Consider the following 25,429-nt stretch of genomic DNA (forward strand, 5'->3'; position numbering starts at 1 on the left):
ATCGCTTTTTACCAATCTCTCCCCCACCTTTTTCTATCACATCACATGCATGATTTCTTTTCATTTCGAGAGGACTGAGTAAACTTTGTTCGTTGAGTAACGCCTCTGGGTTCACAACTACATTTCTGCGTCAAGGTCAGTATCACGACAGGTGTTGCTGAGGCGCCTTGAAGTTCATGATCGGATTAACAGCTTGCATCAGTGAAGTTTTTAATGGAAACGGGAGGTATTTTTATTTAAATTAATTTAAGTAGCATACTTTATGCACAAGTTGGTTAGCAAACAAATACTATACAGCCTACTCTGCGTACTGGAGATAAACATATCTAGTTTATTTTCTTCATTAGGGCGAACGAATTATGCCGAAAACTGGTGGGCGTGTACATTTGATTGTAGCAGCCTACTGTTTTTTTTAATAAAGAAAAATTTGAATTTGCTGTTGTTTTACGTGTGGTTGTAATAAAACAATATAACATGGATGGAGGTCGTAATAAACGCATTCGTTGAATGGAGAAAGGTTATAAATAGCAAGCAGCTGTAGCCTATATTTTAGAAATGACTTCTCCCCTCAGAATTCTAATCAGTGGAAACTTGCACAGTTGCCCTCTGTGCAGCCCAGACAGATAACCAGTCGTATGATAGTGTCACTTCAATCAATTAGTTATTGAGGGATTATAGTGACTAGCCCATAATTAGTAGAATAAGTCAGAATTACTCTACTCTGTATAATACCTGGCTGCATTTTTAAAGGGGACACATTATGTATCCTTTCAGAAATTGTGTCTTCCTTGCATCTGGGACATGTAAAACAATTTGCAACTAATCTAAATCTAATTGTTTATAATTTATTTTTAAGTGCCTCTTTCTTCCCTTGTTGAATGTGCAGGTTTTGGGGGGTGTTTTAAATTAATGATGTCCTTCAATGCCTGGCTACCCCTCATCCAAGAGTACAAACACATTTTACAAACTGGGCAGAATATTAGGTAGACAGTGTTCCTGGCTCCAGAAAGCACTGCTAATTGATTAACCAAAGCTTCTTCCCACTGTGACATCATCCTGCACAGCTTGTTTAGACTTAATTCTAAGACCTCAAGGAGTACATTATGTCATTTCCCCCCAGCGCCTAAATAATGTTTTAGACTTCCAGATCCATACCAAGACTATAATAGGCTCAACTAATTTTCCATAATAATGTCTCCTTTAAAGTGAAAGTGAAAAGTGCAACATAGGCTGTAATAGCCTATGCAGACTTCCAATTAAGATCAAAGCAAAGACAGCCTCTATACCCAAACTGTGGATAATACTATCTCAAGACAGGCCTTCATGACTCTTAACAAAATGTTTCTGCAAACACAGTTGCTCTCCTGTGGCATTGAAGCTTGAACGAGAGACAAGTAGACACGTCTATATTTAGTTACTGCTGAAAGGCTATATGTCTCTGATTGAAATATCGATGTTGTAACATTAAACATATACCTGTTTACTGTTTAGTTACTGCGCCTGATTTAGGAGAAATTGACAGCTATATACATGCCACAATGTGCACCTTTTCTCCTGTTTTAAGTGTGACCAATAGGATCAGAGGAAAAGATAAAGTGATTAGATCAAAGCAGGTCTCTTGCGATGTTGTCCCTAAGTACTGTCCATAATTGAAATGGTGAAGAGGTGACAACTAACTAGCGTGAACTATGACCTGTCTCTTAGCTGAAAGGAATAGTGTACTATTTTTATTTTTTTATTGATCTTTTCCCCCCTCCTTTTTCCTCCGATTTTCTCCCATCCCAATGTTAGTCGTTATACCAATTCCCAATCCCCAATCCCCTTCCTGGTCGCTGCGCACTTACCCCCCACAGTCGGTCTGGGAGAGTGGAGGCTATCACGTGCTTCCTCCGACACACGTCTAGCCAATCAACCGCTTCTTTTCACCTGGCAGCGCGGACTCTCACTGAGAGGGTGTAACGTGTGGAAGGATCACACTACCCCCCTTAGATCCTATCCGCGCTGAGCAGGCGCCCCGACCGAACTGTAGGAGTCGCTGTTTACAACGACCCGGACCCACCCCTCCAGCTTTCCCACCCTCTAATACTGCCAATTGTATTAGTGTGAATGGCCAGCCAAGCTGGTGACAACGCCGGGAGCTGGATTCGAACAGGCGAATCCAGCGGTCTTCAAGTACTCTTGACATTTTCTGTTCCCAATTGTATATCGTTTTTCACTGGTCTATGAATGCATGATCTTAATTGATCGATTACATTTATTTGACCAATTGAAATGCAATATGCCCACTAGCGTATCCCATCCAAATCAGGATAACACAATAAAGTCACATGACTTATTTCTGTTGCGGTTCCGAGATCATGCATGCAGGCAGACAGACTGCCTTATCTCAAGCCCTGCCCTCTTTTCTTGATCCTCCAATCACAACTGTTACGGGAGTGTCAATAAAAGAGGGCGGGGCTTGAGATAGGTCAGTTGTTACTAATTCAATCAGCAGCACAAATGTAACGTTAAATACTAATTGTAAACAAAATGCATACATTATACTTCACAATACCTAGTGACCCTCTGGTCAGACTACCACCCAGTTTCGACTATACTTTGTCCAACAGACTTTTTTATTTTTGTATCCACTTTTTCTCCCATTTCTATTTTTCTCCCATCCCAATTTCGTATCATCCAATTCTACCCTCCCCTATCTCGAACGCTGTTTCATGCCTCCCACAAGCCGGCTGTAATGTGGACGAAGCCATACATTGCACGAGTCCCCTCTGGTACTCGAGGTAGCAGCCGTCGCATCTTTTCACCTGCGCAGCGCGATCTTTCAGCGTCAGGGGTCTGCGTTTTTGGAGGGACGCCGCCCCTGTCGCTTCCTGATTCTACTGCGCAGGCGCACCAACCGACCTGTAGGAGTCGCTGTCCACAACGTCCGATCCCCACCCATCAGTTTTCCCACCCTCTAATACTGCCAATTGTATTAGTACGGACGACCAGCCAAACTGAAAACAATGTGGAGAGCTGGGCTCGAACCCAGCGTCTCCAGCATTGGTGGTGAGTGCCTTGCCCACTGCACCACCTAGCCGCCCTCCAACAGACTTTTTTAAAGATGACTCTTTAAACACCCAACGGGTGGGAATATATTTGACTTCCTTAGGCAGTTTGTTCCATCCTTCTACACCTGCAATTAGAAATGTCAATATCAATGTCAATGTTTGTTTTCTTCTGGGACACATTATTGCTCATCACATTAATGCATGGACTGGTTTGGGGCCTTTGTGTCGTCTGTGCAGGAGGGGCCTGCTGGGCTGTGGGTGTCTGCTGCATCACCATGGGGATCAAATCTGCCCTCCCCAAGTATGAGATCTACTTTTACAACACAGTGTTGTATCTGGCCATGTTCTGGGCCGCCAGCTGGATCTTTGACGTGTCCAGCTGTGAGTATGAGGACACACACACACACACACACACACACACACACACACACACACACACACACACACACACACACACACACACACACACACACACACACACACACACACACACACACACACACACACACACACACACACACACACACACACACACACACACACACACACACACAGGTAACCCATAGCTCAGGGAGGAGAGTTACATTTATTATGACCTGGTTCAACTTCGTTATCCCCTTTGCCCTAAACATATCACTCTACTGTACCTCTTGGAACGCGCTGAGAATGCGCTCCAGGAGGTACAGTAGTGTGGTATGCTTAGGGCAAAGAGGATGATCTGAAGCGGTCTTTCTCAGACTGTGGATCAGGATCAGGGCGCCGGGCTGCAGGCCTCCTGTTCCTGCTGCACTGCAGCCTCTTATTATACATCTTTTACATGATTTATGGAGACGGGTCCCCAGGTGGGACTTAATGTATTCAGTTTGAGCTGAAACCTGTAAGAATCCCTAATCTAGAGAGAGAGAGAGAGAGAGAGAGAGAGAGAGAGAGAGAGAGAGAGAGAGAGAGAGAGTGAGAGAGAGCCCATAGAGGAAGAGAGACAGGAAGGGGGTGGGAAAAATAGGGAAGATGGAGAGAAAACAGGGAAGTGACAGAAACATTTAGAGATCGTAAGAATGAGAAACTGTGAGAGAGAGAGAGAGAGAGAGAGAGAGAGAGAGTGAGAGAGAGAGAGAGAGAGAGAGAGAGAGAGATCCTCTCAACACATAGGCCTACTGTCGTCAATCCTCCAGATTGCTTTATCAATGAGGAGAGCCAGCCCTTGGTTTCACTAAGAGCTCCAGATGAATATAGGGGTTCCCTGGAAGAGAGCCTACCAAATGATTGACTGCACACGGAATACTATAATATACAACTGCTACAAAACACGGCAAACATGGTGCATATGGACCTCGGCAAGTGAGGTCAAGTGTTCCTTTTATTAATCCACTTGGGGAAATTCAAGTGTCATATAGCAGCATGGGGGGGGGGGGGGGGGGGTACATGTAGGATAGGTAATAGAATATGGAACAAGTGTAAGTAATAATGACAATAGTGATGACGGTAGTAGTAGTGAACAGTAGTAGGTGGCATGGTTCAACCAGACAGTAGTAATAGTGATGAATGTACATGGTCCAAACCGTAACCAGAGTCCGTGCAGTGTTTATTATTAAGAGTCAAGAGTTCTCAAGTTCACCAGCCGTTAGTTCTCCAGCAATTGGCAGTAGTCCGTGCTCACGGTTGGGGAGCTTGATGGCTATACTGGCACAAAGGACTGTCAGAGATGGTTTGTGGTGTGTCCTGGGGAGATAAGTCTATGGCTGAACATGCTCCTCATCAGGTTCTGAGTTAGAAATCTTCAAATTTTTTCATCCAACCTGCTAGCCTTCACATTCCAGGGGAATCAAGGTAGTGGTAACAAGGTTAATTGTATTGTTTCTTGCAGTATTCATACCAAAATGATGTATTTCCATTCACTTTTGATTTTACTTATGGTTATTGAACAAACCAAGGATGATGCTTAATTCTACCGGGTGTAGAGTTGGAGAAATTAGGTCTACTTTTGTATGTCACAGACAGCCACAGGCTACTCTGCTATCTGAAGGAGCCGTTTAGGAACCGTTTGTGTCATAATGTCAGTACTAATGCTCTGTCCCAGTTCAGATTCACACGCATGTAGTTCTCAAGTATGGCCGCCTATAAGGAAGTAAACTAACCGGTGCTACCTGTTTCCTGTTATGTTCCCTTAACATACTGAATAAATTATATTATTGTTCCCCTCCATATTCTTTTGCCTCCAAAAAGCCGAAAATGAGTTGAAAAAAGTTAAATAATTTTATTTCACAGCGTCTGCACAGCCTTGTTTATTCACTGTGTCCATGGAAACAACAATGAACGCAGCCATAAAGGTATAATTTCCTTATGCAGAAAAGATAGTCTGTTTACTTTTGATAACTACATCACTGCATAACTTGTAAATGTTCAGACAACATATTTTAAATCTGACTGCTGCTGGAACAAAATACCTGAGTCTCTCGGTAGAACACTGAGGCATCACTAGTCGCTCAGTAGAACACTGAGGCATCACTAGTCGCTCAGTAGAACACTGAGGCATCACTAGTCGCTCAGTAGAACACTGAGTCATCACTAGTCGCTCAGTAGAACACTGAGGCATCACTAGTCGCTCAGTAGAACACTGAGGCATCACTAGTCGCTCAGTAGAACACTGAGGCATCACTAGTCACTCAGTAGAACACTGAGGCATCACTAGTCGCTCGGTAGAACACTGAGGCATCACTATAGTCACTCAGTAGAACACTGAGGCATCACTAGTCGCTCAGTAGAACACTGAGTCATCACTAGTCACTCAGTAGAACACTGAGTCATCACTAGTCGCTCGGTAGAACACTGAGGCATCACTAGTCGCTCGATAGAACACTGAGGCATCACTAGTCGCTCAGTAGAACACTGAAGCATAACTAGTCGCTCAGTAGGCATCACTAGTCGCTCGGTAGAACACTGAGGCATCACTAGTCGCTCGGTAGAACACTGAGGCATCACTAGTCGCTCGGTAGAACACTGAGGCATCACTAGTCGCTCGGTAGAACACTGAGGCATCACTAGTCACTCAGTAGAACACTGAGGCATCACTAGTCGCTCAGTAGAACACTGAGGCATCACTAGTCGCTCAGTAGAACACTGAGGCATCACTAGTCACTCGGTAGAACACTGAAGCATCACTAGTCACTCAGTAGAACACTGAGGCATCACTAGTCGCTCAGTAGAACACTGAGGCATCACTAGTCACTCAGTAGAACACTGAGGCATCACTAGTCGCTCAGTAGAACACTGAGGCATCACTAGTCGCTCAGTAGAACACTGATGCATCACTAGTCACTCAGTAGAACACTGAGGCATCACTAGTCGCTCAGTAGAACACTGAGGCATCACTAGTCGCTCAGTAGAACACTGAGGCATCACTAGTCGCTCAGTAGAACACTGAGGCATCACTAGTCGCTCAGTAGAACACTGAGGCATCACTAGTCGCTCAGTAGAACACTGAGGCATCACTAGTCGCTCAGTAGAACACTGAGGCATCACTAGTCGCTCAGTAGAACACTGAGGCATCACTAGTCGCTCAGTAGAACACTGAGGCATCACTAGTCACTCAGTAGAACACTGAGGCATCACTAGTCACTCAGTAGAACACTGAGGCATCACTAGTCACTCAGTAGAACACTGAGGCATCACTAGTCACTCAGTAGAACACTGAGGCATCACTAGTCGCTCAGTAGAACACTGAGGCATCACTAGTCGCTCAGTAGAACACTGAGGCATCACTAGTCGCTCAGTAGAACACTGAGGCATCACTAGTCGCTCAGTAGAACACTGAGGCATCACTAGTCGCTCAGTAGAACACTGAGGCATCACTAGTCGCTCAGTAGAACACTGAGGCATCACTAGTCGCTCAGTAGAACACTGAGGCATCACTAGTCACTCAGTAGGCATCACTAGTCACTCAGTAGAACACTGAGGCATCACTAGTCACTCAGTAGAACACTGAGGCATCACTAGTCACTCAGTAGAACACTGAGGCATCACTAGTCACTCAGTAGAACACTGGGGCATCACTAGTCACTCAGTAGAACACTGAGGCATCACTAGTCGCTCAGTAGAACACTGAGGCATCACTAGTCACTCAGTAGGCATCACTAGTCACTCAGTAGAACACTGAGGCATCACTAGTCACTCAGTAGAACACTGAGGCATCACTAGTCGCTCAGTAGAACACTGAGGCATCACTAGTCGCTCAGTAGAACACTGAGGCATCACTAGTCACTCAGTAGGCATCACTAGTCACTCAGTAGAACACTGAGGCATCACTAGTCACTCAGTAGAACACTGAGGCATCACTAGTCACTCAGTAGAACACTGAGGCATCACTAGTCACTCAGTAGAACACTGAGGCATCACTAGTCACTCAGTAGAACACTGAGGCATCACTAGTCACTCAGTAGAACACTGGGGCATCACTAGTCACTCAGTAGAACACTGAGGCATCACTAGTCGCTCAGTAGAACACTGAGGCATCACTAGTCACTCAGTAGAACACTGAGGCATCACTAGTCACTCAGTAGAACACTGAAGCATCACTAGTCACTCAGTAGAACACTGAGGCATCACTAGTCACTCAGTAGAACACTGAGGCATCACTAGTCGCTCAGTAGAACACTGAGGCATCACTAGTCACTCGGTAGAACACTGAGGCATCACTAGTCACTCGGTAGAACACTGAGGCATCACTAGTCACTCGGTAGAACACTGAGGCATCACTAGTCGCTCAGTAGAACACTGAGGCATCACTAGTCGCTCAGTAGAACACTGAGGCATCACTAGTCACTCGGTAGAACACTGAGGCATCACTAGTCGCTCAGTAGAACACTGAGTCATCACTAGTCACTCAGTAGAACACTGAGGCATCACTAGTCGCTCAGTAGAACACTGAGGCATCACTAGTCGCTCGGTAGAACACTGAGGCATCACTAGTCGCTCAGTAGAACACTGAGGCATCACTAGTCGCTCAGTAGAACACTGAGGCATCACTAGTCGCTCAGTAGAACACTGAGGCATCACTAGTCACTCAGTAGAACACTGAGGCATCACTAGTCGCTCGGTAGAACACTGAGGCATCACTAGTCGCTCAGTAGAACACTGAGGCATCACTAGTCACTCAGTAGAACACTGAGGCATCACTAGTCGCTCAGTAGAACACTGAGGCATCACTAGTCACTCAGTAGAACACTGAGGCATCACTAGTCAATCACTGGATGAGCCTCTGAGTCCATTAAAACACAATATGTTTCCTTCAAAATACAGAACAATTTTAAGTTTGGCCCATGTTCTCTTTTCTACAGTGAACGTAAACTTCCTGTTACAATCTTAACAGTTAAAATGGTCATCAAAAATGTTGAGCGTGCACCTTTTTAGACCGTGTCAGAGCAGAATCTCTTGCTTATATGACACATGAGCAGTATCTCAAAATGGCAAAAAAATTAAATAAAAAATTATTAACGCAACTTTGAAATTAGTTGATTTATTCAGAAAGCTACTTTATTTCTTTATTGATCCCCTTGGGGAAATGTGGGTGTCATAGCAGGAGGAGGGAGGGGAGGTACAGGTATAGGCAGGGTAATGGTAGAAAGACATACATATTATAGGCAATAAAATTTGATCTGAATATAAAAATATGAGAAAGTAAACAAAGGTGCAGATGAGAGTCTGTATACCCTATCGGTTATATTATACATTACAATAAATGTAGGCAATAAAGAATTTGCATCTGAATATATACATGTACTATGAGTAAGAGTAAATGTAAACGGTATACACAAGAATACAAATTAATGGAGTTAATATACGCCATTAGGCCTGTAGGCTCCTTTTCACAGCAGCCATTTTTACTTGTCATATACTTGTCAAAGGTGTAACCATGGATATAGAATATTATATATACAGTATATGTATGGTTACACCTTTGTTTACCCATCTACCGGTATGTCGAGTCAAAATCGATGTGTGGAAAAGGGCCCATTGTGTGCTCATGCAACAAGGTTGAAACCCTGTAGTATCTGCTGCCTGTTGGTGCAAACTGACTCCTACTGTTGAAATATCCCTGTTTACTGGTGGTAGACCAGGTAATATGCTACTACCTATACTACTACCTATAATGCTAATATGTCTATACTACTACAGTAACAGTATGCACTCAAAGTTCAACACTATTTTTACGAACAACGCCACTGACCATTAGCTTCCAGAGATGTACCCCTCCTGCTGACTTGCTTTGGATAAATGACTAAATGTAATATTGCGGTATTAAACTTTCGTGGTCACATGGAGCTGGTGAGATTATACTTGTATTGTTTAAAACACAGAACAATATATATATTTGACGCTCCCCAGCACAGTCAGGCAGGTTGTGGTGCTCTATGTGGGGAGTTGTGCAGCATAGTATTGTCTCGGGGAGAAGGGCAGGGGGCCGCTGGGTGCTTCCAGTGGGTGAGGGCCAAGACTGGAGCTATGCAGACCACGCAGAAGAGATCAGGTGTCAGTATTAATACCACAGAGGAGGAGGAGGAAGAAAAGGTCTGTTTATTACAATGGTTCTGTGGCGAGTGACAAAAGCGTTCATGAACAAGGAGGGAATAACATGAAAGATGGTCTTTGGATCATAGAATTGAATGTCATTATGGTTTAGATCAGTGGTCCCCAAACTACGGCCCACATTTGGCCCGGCCCCCTAGAGCCCCGGAGCTTTAAAAAAAAAAAATATATATATATATATATATATATATATATATATATATATATATTTTTTTTTAGATGGCAGCATCCCCATTGTTTGTGCTGAATGTTTGTTAGTGTTTGATATTTTCTGTTGATTTTTAGTACTTTTAAACATCCATTTTTAGTAAGTAGTAGTTTTCATTTGATCCTATAATATTTTCATTCACCGATTTGTGGACTTTTTTTTAATGTCCTGAAAGGCGCCTTATAAATAAAATGCATTATTATTATTATTATTATTATTATTATTATTATTATTATTATTATTATTATTATTATTATTATTATTATTATTATTATTATTATTATTATTATTATTATTATTATTATTATTATTATTATTATTATTATTATTATCATCCAGGAGGGAAAAGACACTTTGGATAGTAGGGACTGCATCTCTGCCTGTCCTGGCCAGGAAACACTTTGCAACTGTGATCTCCTCTGGCAGTAGTTGGATTGGCGAGGGGTTGCAGCAATTCCACTGAGAGAAACTGGTCTGAGGCTGGTTAACATGCCTGTATGCCTCTCATAAGTTGTTCTCCAACTCATGAGAACCTGCTCTCAAGCTCTTGCAGCATTCTGTCGAGGACTGGATAGAACAGTCTCTGTCTCAGCTGATCTCCTGAGCTGAGGTCTGAGCTTGTGCCACAAGATGACTCAACTACATACTCGTCCATCCTTTTCTGCTTCCTCCTTTGGCTGGTAGTATGTTCCTCAATACCAAGGCCATTACATATGGCCTTTGTCCTGTCATACATGTCCACTGCCATCTCTGAGGTGCGATAACCTTTGAGTGTGTCCTGCACTGTGCTTTTAAATAGTACAGAGCTAAAGCTAGGTGGTCTGTAGGTACTGTATATTTATTTCATAAATAGTGTTATTTATTTCATTAATAGTGTTATTATTTATTTCCTGACTTTTTTTTCTGTGAAGATCCCGGATAGGGTTATTAATATTTGGTTATGTGTGGCTTTCTGGAAAACAATAAATGTTTAGGCACCCCTGCGATCGTCACACTTTTTCTGTTACAAACTGACCCCGGCCCCCACCAGAGAAGGGAAAAGTTATGTGGCCCTCACAGGAAAAAGTTTGGGGACCCCTGGTTTAGATAATGGGGAAGTGGCATTGCGTGTGTGTTTACAGTGGAGCTCTTCTGTCCTCTGATCTGGTTTTTAATCATGCACCTGTTTATTGTCTAGGGATTAAACAAGGGATTTTTTTGTTTTGTTAAAATAAGTGTTAAATAGCTCTACATTCCGACAGCCATCACTGATATAGAGTGTTTGGCTAGTAACATGAGTCTTCCAGTCCCTCAGCTCTGCAGTAAACGGGACATTTGATCTTATACTATGCCCATACCTGTACCCCCCCCCCCCATCCCCCATGCTGCTATGATGCCTGCTATGATAAAGGAACATCTTATCTTGTCTTATTTTTTTGTATCCTATTCCACTTTATCCAATCAGGAGAGAGAACCCTAGATCTTTTTACTTATTTCACAAAATCTTGCCAAGCCAGTTTTGCTTACTGCACTGGTAGATTATTTTACTTGTTTAAAGCACACAAAACTAGTTTTTATTTATTATTTTTGTCAAACCTTTTTTCTCAGTGTGGGAGTTCTCTCTCCTGATTGGATGAAGTGCATTTTCTGTTTACTGCAGAGTGGATGAACTGGGAGACCCATGTTACTGACCAAAACACTCTATATCAGTGATGGCTGTGGGAGTGTAGGGCTATTATTTTAACATGTAGACCACATATTTTAACAAATAAATACCACTTACAGCACCTTAAGTTTTCATTGCCTCCCTGAGCATATAAGCATGCATTGAATCAAATGATCACAAGCACACAAGAGATTTGAATTATTGCAACAATTGTAATAAAAATTGTCCCACCTCATGTTCCAGCCAGTGCCAACAGGAAGGCCTTCAAATCCAGCGTGAAGCCAGGATGGTACTACTTTGGGAGGAAGATGGTGAGATAGTACGGAACACTCGTCTGTCTTCCAGTAAGATCCACTTCATTGATATTCCAACCAAATGTTGCAAAATGCTTTGTTTGAACAGGACACAGCAGACTTTGAGTGGGTGATGTGGTTCTCCACATTCCGAGAGCACATCCTCTTCGCTCTCTCTGGGCACGTGCTGTTTGCCAAGATCTGCACCATGCTGGCCCCAAAGGTGTGTTCACAAAGTGATTGATTGATTTGATTGATTGATTTCAGTACAATCTGTGCCAGGCTGCACATAATAATATTTTTATTTAATTTCAAACCTTTATTTAAACCTGAAAGGCAACTGAGGTTTCCCGCATTTACAGTCGAGTGTACAGAAATGAGCAAAAAAATAAGCATATAAAATCATAACAATAAGACAACAAGACGAGGCAAAAAGCAAGGATAAAAAATCAATTAAAACACGTACAACTTGATTGACAAGGAGATCAAGGTTTTAAACTCTGCAACAGAGGGGAGATCCTCAAGCGTTCAGGACTTTTGGAGTTCATTCCCTGAGCTAGAGGGGCATCATATACATATCTACGGTTAACCTTTAAATTACCATGGAGCAATTACTGTAGTTTGGCCTGGCTTCACTCACACATATAGCACACTGTTTAAAAAAAAGGGGTTCCAAGGTCTGTGATGCTATCAAACATGCCCTCCTAGGCGACAGGGAAATGTGGATAATTAGGCGGGGGACACACGGGACGCTGAAGCACTGTGAAGTGTCAATTCTGGAGCGAGCAGGAGCCCGGCTGTTCACACCAGAAGCTATTTCTCCAATCACATTTAGAGACGCTTGCGGCACGCAGAGAAAATAGACCAGGCGCTGAAACTATCGCTGAAGATCACAAGCCGGTCGTGGAGCTGGTATGAATGGTCCAATCTGTTAACATGAGCACTGAAAGGAAACCAGCTGCTCTTTGGGGGCGATTCGACGTCCGCCGTGTCTCTGGTGTGAGGGACTTACAGTATACAATACCCTAGTTTTTGATGTAGGCTAATGTAATGACACTTGCATAACGAGATGCTATCATTTGACCCATGGGTGGGTCCGGGGGAGTTTAAAGGATTAAATGGACATTTTTACCAAGTTACATGGCCTTATCGCTGTAAGCCTCACTTAGTAACATTTTAAATCCTTTCTGTCACTGGCTATTTCTACCACATTGCACAGTAGCCATTTTTTGTATATATATCGTTATCTAATGGGTAAATGATGAAAAGGGCCAGGTGGAGAGAAAAAAAAGACTGTGAGAGGTTGAGAAAGGTTGAATGACTGATAGAGAGATGGAGGGAGGGAGAGACATGATGAGAAGATGAGGGGGAGGGATAAATAGCTACAAACAGACAGATAGTTCTATATTTAACTGGACTGGGGTCCTGTGGGTGACTGTTTGGTTTGGCTAGCATCCTCTGGCCAACTGTCATGACGCCGTCCTCCTGTTTAAAATGTCTCCTCTGTTTCGCTTTGTGTCTCTACTTGAAGCCTCCCTGAAAAACATTTGGCATGAAGTGGGCATTTTACCTATTGGTCTGCTTGTTCAGCCAATATAATCACAGGAAAACATGGAAACAAGGTATAACTATGTTTTCATTACGTCAACAGAGATGACACTTTAGAACATTCCTGCTTTGTTGGAAGGCAGTGAGTGGCAGGAAATCAGGGGGATAACATGCAACACAGGATTTTTTACCTACTGTAGGACGTTGCAATGATTACCCCCAACATGGTGATAATTAAGATGAACTTCTTCAGGCAGTGGTTCTCAAAGTGGGGTCTGGTGTTCTAGGTGGTTGCTAGGGTGTTGCTAGGTGGTTGCTACTGTGTTCTAGGTGGTTTCTAGGGTATTATAGGTAGTTGCTAGGGGGTTGCAACAGTATGGTGTTTTAGGTAGCGGCTTATGCATAGGGGCGGGGGTTAAGCATGGGGCCATGGTTAACCTAGAGTTCATTGACACCTCCAATACGTTTCTGTGTGTGTGTTTCTCCCATTGGAAGTGTATGTGTTTATGTGCCTACTCTCAAGTCTCAATGCATTTTAATGAGGACTGTGCATGCTCACAAAAGGTACAATAGCAGCATGGTGGTTCCTGTGCAGTTATAAATCAGTTATATTGTGGCATTTGTGGTGATCTAAATACATGTCTCAAAACTGTGAAATCACCCAATTCAGCTACTGTAAAGTGGAGAGTCCATTTGTGTGTATGTGGAGCGTGACTGGCAAACAAATGCCGATCCTGGGAGATTGAAACATGCGATTCCAAAAATAATCTTTTTTGTGAGAAAGGAGACAAGCGGCTGACCGTTTGAAGAATTGCAGAAGAAGTGGAAATTTAAGTTAGAAAAATGCAAAAGAATGCTGAAAAACCAACTGCCATACTTTAGGTTTTAAACATTCCGCCATTCATTCAAGAAGTGTTGATCATTTCAAAAAGATTAATAAACAGCACACTATTCTGGAACGAGCCGGTCGTTTTGATGTAAAAAGATTGAATGTAGTTGCGAAAACCGTGTGACTAGTTAGATCGAGATAAATTGGACAGTAAAAATAAATAGCTATCATGAGTTAATTTCCACCTGTGCCACCCAGTAATGAGACTGTTTGTCACACCCCCCACAGCACAGGTCCTTGGCGTACATGGTGTATGGGCTGCTGGCTGTGTGGGTCAGCATGGGCTGGACCTACGTCACCCTCATGCTGTCTCACTGCATCCTGCTCTACAGCATCTCCCTGGTCAAGATCCGATGGCTCTGCTTCGTCACTGGCCTCGTCGCCCTCTGCACCTTCAAGTGTGAGCCCTTCGTCTCCTGGCAGGTAACCTAATTACAGGTCTCGCAGAACGGCTGCTGGTGTCATTTGCCCAACTGCCCCCCCCCCCCCCCCCCCAGACATTCATATTGCACTGTATCATATCGATGGCTGAAAGGCAAAACCTCCTATCTGAGAATTTAACTTTTTTGAGAAAACAAAAGAAACGTGTTGTTGTCTTGCAGAATGCAATTTTTTTTAAGGATACCCAATACAATATACACTGCTTTTGGCTTTTGGAAAATATATCTTGCAGATAGAATGACTAAGTGCAGCTAGGACGTTTCTCATCATCCAAAGTGAAATCAGAAAATCTGAAATTTTGGGATAGAAATATGGGATTGTGGTTATGTGTATCTCGATGGGTAGAGTGCTTGGTGCTCTGAGCATAGCACCTAACACCAGTGGTGGGAAGTAACTTTAATCATACTTGTAAATCAACTATTATTACTCTAGTACTGTACTTAAGTACAATTTCGACCTACTTGTACTTTACGTGAGTATTTTCATTTTAGGGAACTTACTTTTACTCCACTACATTTCAAAGGAAATATTGTACTTTTTACTCCACTACATTTATCTGAACCCATCAGTTACTAGTTAAAAAGATTGTGCATAGAACACATGGCAAACATTTATGAAGATTTAATACTTTCACATTTGAAGCCTGTCAACTTAAAGAGGACATAATCAGAGCTGCATAACTGGACCACATACCTCTTTAACATAACCTTTAATCAGAGCAGCATAACTGGACCACATACCTCTTTAACATAACCTTTAATCAGAGCAGCATAACTGGACCACATACCACTTTAACATAACCTTTAATAACAGCAGCAGAACTGGACCACATACCACTTTAACATAACCTGTAGAGTTCAATGGATCAAGGATTGAATGCTCCCAAGCACTGGAATACACAAACGGCATGTATAATGCATACTTTTACCTTTGATACTTAAGTACATTTAATAGCAAATACTTCTATACTTTTACTTAAGTAGAATTTCAATGGAGGATTTTTACTTTTACCAGAGTACTCATTTATCTGGGTATTTCTACTTTTACTTACAGTAAGTAAAGGAACTGTGTACTTCTTCCACCACTGCCTAACACTGCCACAGTTAGCGCTTTATGTCTGTAGTGCGCTATCGAGGGGCGGCTGGGTGGCGCAGCGGACATTGTGCTCGTCACCAACGCAAGAGACACTGGGTTCGACTCCGGCTGTCGGCGTTGCCTCCGGCTTGGGCCAGCCGTCATACTAACTCAATTGGCAGAGTTAGAGGGTGGAAGTCGATGGGTGGTAATCTGGACGTTGTGGACAGCGACTCCTACAGGTCGGTTGGGGTTGGGGACGCCTGCACAGCAGAGACAGGAAATGGCGGGGGTAGTGCGAGCCTCCCACACGTTACACCTCGCCAATGAGAGTCCGCGCTGGCAGGTGAAAAGATGTTACAGGCTGCCTCCTCGTGTACCGGAGGGGACACGTGATGCAAGGCTTCTACCCTACAACCGGCCAGTGGGGGGCATATGCGAGCAACGTTCAAGACAGGGGAGGGAAGAATTGGCACAATGGAATTGGGATGGGAGAAAATTTCAAAAGAGGAGAAAAAGTGAAAAAATAAAAGCGCTATCGTCATTCATTCATTGTTGCTGATATTATGATTTAGTCGTTAGACTCTTCTGTGCCTGGAGTGAGGAAAATGGCCTCCTTCTGAACACCTCCAAGACCAAGGAGATGGTCGTGGACTTCCGGCAATGTAAGCCCCCCCTTCATCCAGTCAACATCGGAGGGATGGTGGAGTCCTACAAATACCTGGGTGTGCACCTGGATAACAAACTGGACTGGTCTCTGAATACTGATGTCCTCTACAGGAAGGCACAGAGCCGGTTGTTTTTTCTGAGAAGGCTCAGGTAATTTGATGTGTGACATGCTGTTCTATCAATCAGTGATGGCAAGCATTGTCTTTTATGCTGCAGTCTGCTGGGGAGGCAACATGTCAGCCAAGAACACCGGGCGGTTGTTTAAGTTTAAGTTTATTTGGATCCTCATTAGCCACAGCAGTGCTGGGGCTATTCTTCCTGGGGTCCATAACACGTAAAATACAGTTACAGACTTTATACACTCACAACATTCACATGTCATACAGACAATTAAAACAACAATAAATACTCCTAATCAAATTCATAAAATTAATTGGTTGGACAGGCTGGTAAAGAAGGCTGGTTCAGTCCTTGGCAGGAGTGTGGACTCACTGGGGGTTGTGGTGGAGAGGCGCACATGGAGTAAGCTGCAGGCCATCATGAACAATGACAGCCACCCTCTCCACCACACCCTGGCAGGACAGAGGAGCAGTCGCAGTGGACGGCTCATATCGCTGCGCTCGTGGACTGAGCGGTACAGGGTGTCCTTTGTCCCCACAGCCATCAGACTGTTCAACACCATATGATGCCCCCCCTCTCTCTCTCTCTCTCTCTCTCTCTCTCTCTCTCTCTCTCTCTCTCTCTCTCTCTCTCTCTCTCTCTCTCTCTCTCTCTCTCTCTCTCTCTCTCCCCCCATTGGAAATTTTTTATATAGCATTTATTTTTTTACTTAACACTGTAACACCGGGCGCATAGCGGAGATTGCGTTCGTCACCAACGCTGGGTTCGCATGTTCGAATCCAGCTCCCGGCGTTGTCACCAGCTTGGCTGGCCGTTCACACTAATACAATTGGCAGTATTAGGGGGTGGGGAAAGCTGGCGGGTGGGTCCTGGGCGTTGTGGACAGCGACCCCTACAGCGAGGGTAGGATCTGGAGAGAGGTAGTGCGGCCTCCCACACGTTACACTCTCCCAGTGGGAATCTGCGCGGCCAGGCTGGCTGCCGGCTGGCTGCACATGCGTCGGAGGAAAGCATGTGACAGTCTCCGGCCTCTCGGACCAACAGTAGGGGAAAGTGCGCAACAACCAGGAAGGGGGTTGGGAATTGGCATAACGACTAACAGTGGGATGGGAGAAAAATCGGAAAAAGGAGGGGGAAAAAGATTTAAAAAAATAAATAAAAACACTGTGCAATAGTGCTCACCATTTATTTATTTATTCATTGGAACTTTTTTAAACTTCAGCGCTGACCTTCATTGTTTGTTTGTTGTATTGGTTGTCCTTTTTATCGCTTTTTATTGTCTGTCAACTGCACTGAGCTACTGGATACCTGCATTTCCCCAAGGGGATGAATAAAGTATCTATCTAACTATCTAGTGGTCCCAGAGTTTTGCTTTGCTTCAATCGGTAGCATTATGAAGCAAGTCTTTGTTTTTCATGTTTTCCGAGTGAAATTCTATAGTTCCTTCCTCACCGCGTCTCTTTTATTCAGGCTGGCTTTGTGGAGGGCGACTTTGAGCTGCGCCACGTTCTCTTCTACGGAGGCTGTGGATTCACCATCATGCGCTGTATGAGCTTTGCTCTGGAGAACTGTGAGAGGAAGGATGGAAACTACAGCATCCTGGAGCTGCTGAAGTACAACTTCTACCTGCCCTTCTTCTACTTCGGGCCCATCATGACGTTTGATAGATTCAACATTCAAGTGAGTTATTCTACTGGTAGCCTGTTGATGTACATGCTTCATACAACTGTAGTGATCCTCAACTTCCGATTCTCTGAAAATGCTCAGCAGATTTTCTTTTATTTATTTGTACTTTATTTTACCTCAGGAGTTAATTGAGGAGGTCCCTCATTTTCAATGACGCTGAGGGTACATGATAGCATCATAAATTACAAAACATTCAATCATTTACAGTCAACAGTAAAACAAGAGCAGTCGTACAATCAAAAACCTAACAGTATAGTACAAATAAATAAGACAATGGGACAGTAGTAGTAGGTCAAGGAAAACAATTACAAATTGACAATGTTCTGTTGTTGATTAATAATCTAAAGCGCCCTAGTGAGACAAAAGTACTACATTTTAGGTCAGTTTGCAAGAGATTCCATGACGCAGCTGCATCAGTCCTGGCATAAGGTGCCTGAAGAACCAGTCACTGGAGTGCGTCACATACGGACCAGTATTCCATTGCAACATACAGTAGATTTATATATAGTGGTGATTTGCTGAGTAGGGCTTTCTAAATATACAGTTACCAATGGTTATCATCACGCCTGTCCATTAATGAGGACCAACTGACCTTACTGTAAAGAATCCAGTAGTGAGGGTTGCAGCTATTGCCAGTAATACACCTCAGGGCAGAGTGGTAAACAGAGTCCAAAGACCTGCGTGTGGAGGCTGCAGCATGCCTGTAACTTACCTCCCCATAGTCCAGAATTGCCAGGTCAGATGCTGAGATACCCAGCTAATACAGATCAAAGTGTCAAACTGCTTTCTTGATTTCTCTGTTGTGACTTTCCAAGAGGTCACAGGAAGCTGAGGAATGACTATGTAGACAAGGAGGTTCAGGGACCGCGATCTGCCGTCACCTTGGCAACTGTGTTTATTTGACAAAAGTAGGTTCAAATGAAACAAAAGGTTTGTCTTTCTAACAATAAACCAAGACGTGGACACTGTCTTTCTAACAATAAACCAAGTGGCACGGTCTTTCTAACGATAAACCAAGATGTGGACACTGTCTTTCTAACAATAAACCAAGACGTGGACAGTGTCTTTTTTTTTTTTTTGGTCTTTTTCCCCCTCCATTTTCCTCCGATTTTCTCCCATCCCAATGTTAGTCGTATCTCAATTCCCAGTCCCTTCCTGGTCGCTGCGCTTTACCCCCCACAGTCAGATCATTTTTGGGAGAGTGGAGGCTACCACGTGCTTCCTCCGACACACGTCCAGCCAATCACCGCTTCTTTTCACCTGGCAGCGCGGATTCTCATTGAGAGGGCGTAGCGTGTGGGAGGACCACACTATCCCCCTCACGTCCAATCCGCGCTTAGCAGGCGCCCCGACCGAACTGTAGGAGTCGCTGTTTACAACGACCCGGACCCACCCCGCCAGCTTCTCCCACCCTCTGATACAGCCAATTGTATCAGTGCAGACGGCCAGCCAAGCTGGTGACAACCCCGGAGCTGTGAGCTGGATTCGAACAGGCGAACCAAGCTCACAGCTCCGGGGCTGGTGACGAACGCAATCTCCGCTCGACCACCTAACCGCTTGGACAGTGTCTTTCTAACAATAAACCAAGACGTGGACAGTACACTGTCTTTCTAACAATAAACCAAGACGTGGACAGTACACTGTCTTTCTAACAATAAACCAAGACGTGGACTGGACAGTGTCTTTATTTTAAGATCTAAAATGATTATTTTGAATTTGAAGAATTTTGTAGAACCTTTACATCAACGCATTTGATTGCTTAAGCTGCAGTCTACAGCAGGCCTACATGATCGGGGAGGGCAACAGTGGCTCAGGAGGTAGAGTGGTCGTCTGGTAATCATTGAGCAAGACACTTAAGCCCTAACTTCTCCCGATGAGCAGGTTGGTACCTTGCATGGTCGCCTCCACCATCAGTGTGTGAATGTGAGGCACAAGTTGTAAAGCGCTTTGGATAAAAGCTCTATATAAATGCAGTCCATTTACCATTATGTACATGTTGTACTACACTTAGAGTAAAGACCCCATGAAATGTCATTCAGTGTCCTTTGTTTGCATGGTTTGACATGTTTCTGAATGAAACAGGCAAGATTTGACGTCAAGTGGGACTTGAGTTGGGACAAAAAAAAATCCTTTGTCACATCCTGGGGTATTTTTACATATAGGACTTAAAGGCCTCGAATAACATCTCCTGAGTCTGGTAAGTGTGACACAGCAGCAACAGCTGAAGTGGTTGGTCTCATCTTACTGCTGTGTGCGTCTACCGCCCCCTGCAGGCCAACAAGACGGACTTGACCAGGAAGGAGAGGGAGATGTGGAACATCAGTCTGCAGGGCCTGCTCCACCTGGGGGCCATCTTCACGGTGGACGTCCTGTTTCACTTCATGTACATCCTAACCATCCCCAACGACATCAAGCTGCTCAGACACCTCTCCGACTGGGCAGTAGGTGTGTGGAACGTCCTCCATGCTCCCCATCCTATATTGTTTTTTTCCTTGTGCGTGTACTGAAACTCATAACTATTTTTCAGTTATTTTGAATGTGCATAGCTCTTGATACATGTATGTTGTGAATACATATGTGTTGATGTTGCACTCTTCCAGTCATTTGAATGATGTGGCTAGGACAACAAACCTGATCAGTGAACATATTTTTATGAACAATTGTACATATCTGTGTATACAACTTTCTACAAAATGTGTACATAAATACATTTATGTAAGGTTATCCAGTGAAATATTGTGCAATACTGACATTTTATGCAAAAGGTTATGTGCCAATCTACAATTAATGTGCAACATATCCCAGCACTTTACAATTCAAGTGCAATAACATGAGCACACTAGCACTTTGGCACAAGCACCAGTCACTTTAACACTTGGTTCCTAAAAGCACTTTAAACTTATAGTCTATTTCCTGGTTTGTCTCGCCACATCACACACGTTGTGTTCTCATTGTCTGTTTCATCTATTGTCTCTTTTTATGGTTGTGAAGTGTATGTCGTTTAATAACTTGTACATGTACTGTACTGTTGTCTGTTCTTGTGATTATAAAGTAATTGGCCTGTTCTGTTACCATCAACCAGCAGATGGTACATCAATCAAGATACAGATGGAAATTTGCCTCTGGCTATAATCTGGCACATTTACATGAACATTTTCATTAATATGTACCGTCCCTATTTTAAATAAATAAAATAAATATGTATATGATGATAAATTAACTGTTGTGAACGTTGTTTGGTGGGATTGTTTGCCAAGTCAGACATTTCTGCTCTACCAAATGTTCTTTGGAATAATCGTTTTTGGCTTGTTGTGCTGAACTAATATCATATTACAAGTCGTTTGTCGACCTGTGTGTGTGTGGTTGTGTTTTTCAGTCGGGCTGGCCTACTCTAACCTGGTATACGACTGGGTGAAGGCGGCTGTGATGTTTGGAGTCATCAACACGGTGTCCAGACTGGACCATTTGGACCCTCCCAAACCCCCGAAGTGTATCACCATGCTCTACATGTTCTCTGAGACGTGAGTGACGTTCAAACTGTTGGTTCAGATTCACCTACGTGAAGAACGTGTAGAAGTCCATGAATGTATAATGTACTTCTGTAATACTAATGCTTTCCTTCACCTTTTCTCTCTCCTTCGTAGCCACTTCGACAGAGGAATTAATGACTGGCTGTGCAAGTGAGTGCGTTGAAAAAAAACATTGGATTTTGATAGTTTAGACACAATATAGAATATCATTCAATGTTTAGATGAAAATAGTATATCATAGTATATTTACAGCGCATATATATATGTGTCTGAATATACCTGTATATAATCATTCTATATACCTACTTAAACACCTGCATATAACTCTGTATGATAGCATGTACAATAATACTGTATATACCGTGTATATATATATATATATATATATATATATATATATTTATTCTTACAGTATATATCTATCTATCCACATCTGTTTGTACACATCTGTACCTGCACATCCTTTTACATATCTGTAGATACTATATCTATATCTGTACATATCCCTTACCTACTCTTACTAGTTACGTTGCTGGCCAGACTACTACAGATGAATCTTTTCAGAATCGGGTCCCTTCTGCCACTCCAATGTCACTTCGATGTCAGTTTAGAACTAGCACTAGGTGTTAATTTAGTGCAGTAAACAAAGCGAGGGTACTTAATTTAAGTGCTTAAGTAAATTTTCTGCAGTAAACAAAGCGAGGGTACTTAACTTAGGTGCTTCCCCAGGGAGGGGGTCGGGGGCTACAGACCCCCAAGATAATTTGTATATGGGCAGTCTGACTTGGGCTACTGTACCATATATTAGTGTTGCAATGCATGATAAATAAACAGTGAAAAAAGCTAAGAAATTGGATGGGGCTGGGACATTTGGGACGAATAAAAATGTAAGATGAAAATCTTTCCAGCCTGTGGCAGACAGTGGAGGTGTGAAATCCAGAACAATAGGAGTCACAAAGTGGAGTGGTGGAGTAGTGGTAGAGTAGCAGTAAAATCTGGACTTCTAAGGGCTTCTACTGTACCATATTGCCTTTATACCTCTATCACATATTCATATTACAACTCTGTACATACATCTGATTAACACTACCTTTATACCCTATTTAATCACCTGTGCATTGTATATTACTGTTGCACTTTACTGCTACATTTGCACTCTTTCCGTTGTACTGTACTTGTGCTGTATAGTCTAATATCATTCAGACGTGACCTGAAGTTTATGTTGTTGTCATTAAAGGTATGTGTACAACCACCTGGGAGGGAAGCATGACGACGTGCTGCAGGAGCTGGTGGCTACGCTGTGTACCTACGGCGTGGCCATCCTGTGGCTCGGACCCTGCGAGGCGGTCCTGCTCTGGGCCTTCTTCAACTGCTTCGGCCTCAACCTTGAGTTCTGGACCGCCAGGTTCTTCTCCATGGAGCCTTTCGCTTCCTTCGAGGTCAGGTTTTTTCCGTGAACTTTTTTATAATTTTTTTCTAGCTTTCTAGTTTCTAGTTTGTTTTATTGAATGTTTTGTGGATGTGTTTGAAACAGGCGTCCATGTCGGAGGGGATGTCCCGCAGGGTTAGAGCTCTCTTTAACACGTTCAACTTCTGGACAATTGTGCTCTACAACATTGTGGCGCTGAACAGCCTGGACTTTGCTAAGATGGTGGCCAAGAGACTGCTTCTCAAAGGTAGTTGGGACCCTCTTTTTGTTTCTCTTTTTCCCCCGACATGGGTACAAATGGTTTGATTTGGGGGGAAATATTGTACACCTGAATGGGGAAAATAACGTTATTTAGCTATTTTTCAGAGCTGGAAAGAGCCCTGAAATCACTTATTACAGTAACGAGAGTAACTGTATTTAGTTACTTTCTAAATTTTCTATAATTTATGGAACAATGCTGATATAAATTTTTAAGAATGAGTAATTTGCTTGTGGTTTTAAATTTAATTTTTTTTTGAGGGTTACAAATGTGAATGACATATTTAGTTATAATTTTTTTGTTTTGCAGGGTAGCTTAAATTCATAAGAATTTAGGACGGGCGGGCGGCTACGTAGCGTAGTGGGCAAGGCGCTCGCCACGAAATGCTGGAGACGCTGGGCTCGTCGGTTCGAGCCCAGCGCTCCACATTTGCTTTCAGTTTAGCTGGTCGTCCGTACTAATACACATTGGCCGTATTAGGGGGTGGGAAACTGATGGGTGGGGATCGGGCGTTGTGGACAGCGACTCCTACAGGTCGGTTGGTGCGCCTGCGCAGTAGAATCAGGAAGTGTCGGGGGCAGCGTGAGCCTCCCACGCGTTACTCCTCGCCACTGAGAGATCGAGCTGCGCAGGTGAAAAGATGCGACTGCTGTTACCTCAAGTACCGGAGGGGACTTGTGCTATGTATGACTTAGTCCACATTGCAGCCGGCTTGTGGGAGGCAAGAAACAGCGTCCGTGACAGGGGAGGGTTGAATTGGATGATATGAAATTTGGATGGGAGAAAAATATAGAAAATGGGAGAAAAAGTGGATAAAAAAAAAAAATTAGGACGGGCATACTGTATGCATTACGCTTCAGCCTGTACCTTCGGTCACTGCCAAAACAAAGACCTTATTGACAGTCTATAATGATTGTGCATATTGTATGTATTGTGTGTTATGACTGAATAAAACTACTACTACTACTATTATTTTTGATAGCTTTAACGATGACCTTGCGTACCATCCTGTCTTTCCCAGGCTTCCCTATAACCACCGTCATCGTGCTGTTTGTGACCTACTGCTTGGTCCAAGTGATCAAGGAGAGGGAGAGGAGACAGGCCCTGATCGACGACCCCGACCCCATCCCTCCCCCTCTCCCTGTTCCTCCCCCCACCCCTGCTGCTACCATCCCCACCAGCACCATCACCGCTGCTACCATCCCCACCATCGTAGAGCCTGGCAAGGAAAAAGCAGAGTAGAGATCGGGTATTTGGCGTGTCCGCCAAAATAATTTCCGAGTCCCTCTCCATCACATGCCGGTAGATGACGAGGCGACATTGTCACTGTACATTTAGCTGTACTGAATACAAATAAACATGTATTTATATCAGAGATACCTGCTGTTCACGTCGAGGTGTTGAGAAGCATTAGGAATGTATCTAGTGTTAAGTGCCTCTGAATGACGGTATTATCATCAATCTAGGTTTTATACTATATTTTAAATGGAGGCACTGTTTCTGCTGATCTTTTAAAAGTGCTTTGATTGTAAATAAGCCTGACAATTTAAAAACAAGGCAAATGAGGAGAAATGTGGTTTCTGACCATATAATGAAACTCGCTTTAATGGGAGAAGGGCAGTCATATTTTATGTACTGTGTCATAAAATGTATTTTACACCCATTTACGATAGCCGGCTGCACTGTGGACTGATTTGATGTGCCTTGAAGGTTGCTTCCCAGATGACACTTTATGTAAAGTTACACTGTGTAATGATGCTGCAACAAAGGGGAAAATGATCACCCAAAATAAAACTGTCAATTAAAAAATAAACTGCACGTATAGTTGTTCTTGCCTCTTTTAAATCGTTTTACAGTAAAGGAAGATAAATGGTTCTTGATACTGTCACTGATTTCTGCTCAATTTGATTTTAGAAAAGTAATTATGAGGAGTAATTTAACCCTGTGCCCTCTGACGCTATAGTCTGGATTAGTGGGTGAGATGGAGGATCTTTTTGCCCCTATAA

At 43.3% G+C, this 25,429-nt stretch overlaps 1 protein-coding gene across 1 annotated transcript; it reads left to right on the top strand.

The window, feature by feature from the left end:
- hhatlb (hedgehog acyltransferase like, b) lies at positions 1-25,117 on the top strand. The gene is made up of 12 exons (XM_084325669.1): positions 1-135; positions 3,288-3,431; positions 11,729-11,796; positions 11,888-12,001; positions 14,444-14,638; positions 17,990-18,199; positions 20,479-20,650; positions 21,582-21,726; positions 21,850-21,885; positions 22,973-23,174; positions 23,270-23,411; positions 24,445-25,117. Exons 2-12 carry the CDS (start codon positions 3,326-3,328, stop codon positions 24,663-24,665), a joined length of 1,611 nt encoding a protein of 536 aa, XP_084181795.1. The 5' UTR covers positions 1-135; positions 3,288-3,325; the 3' UTR covers positions 24,666-25,117.
- The last annotated feature ends 312 nt before the right edge of the window (positions 25,118-25,429 follow it).

The sequence above is a fragment of the Notolepis coatsorum genome, assembly GCF_963971535.1.
Source record: "Notolepis coatsorum genome assembly, chromosome: 12".
Lineage (NCBI taxonomy): Eukaryota > Metazoa > Chordata > Actinopteri > Aulopiformes > Paralepididae > Notolepis > Notolepis coatsorum.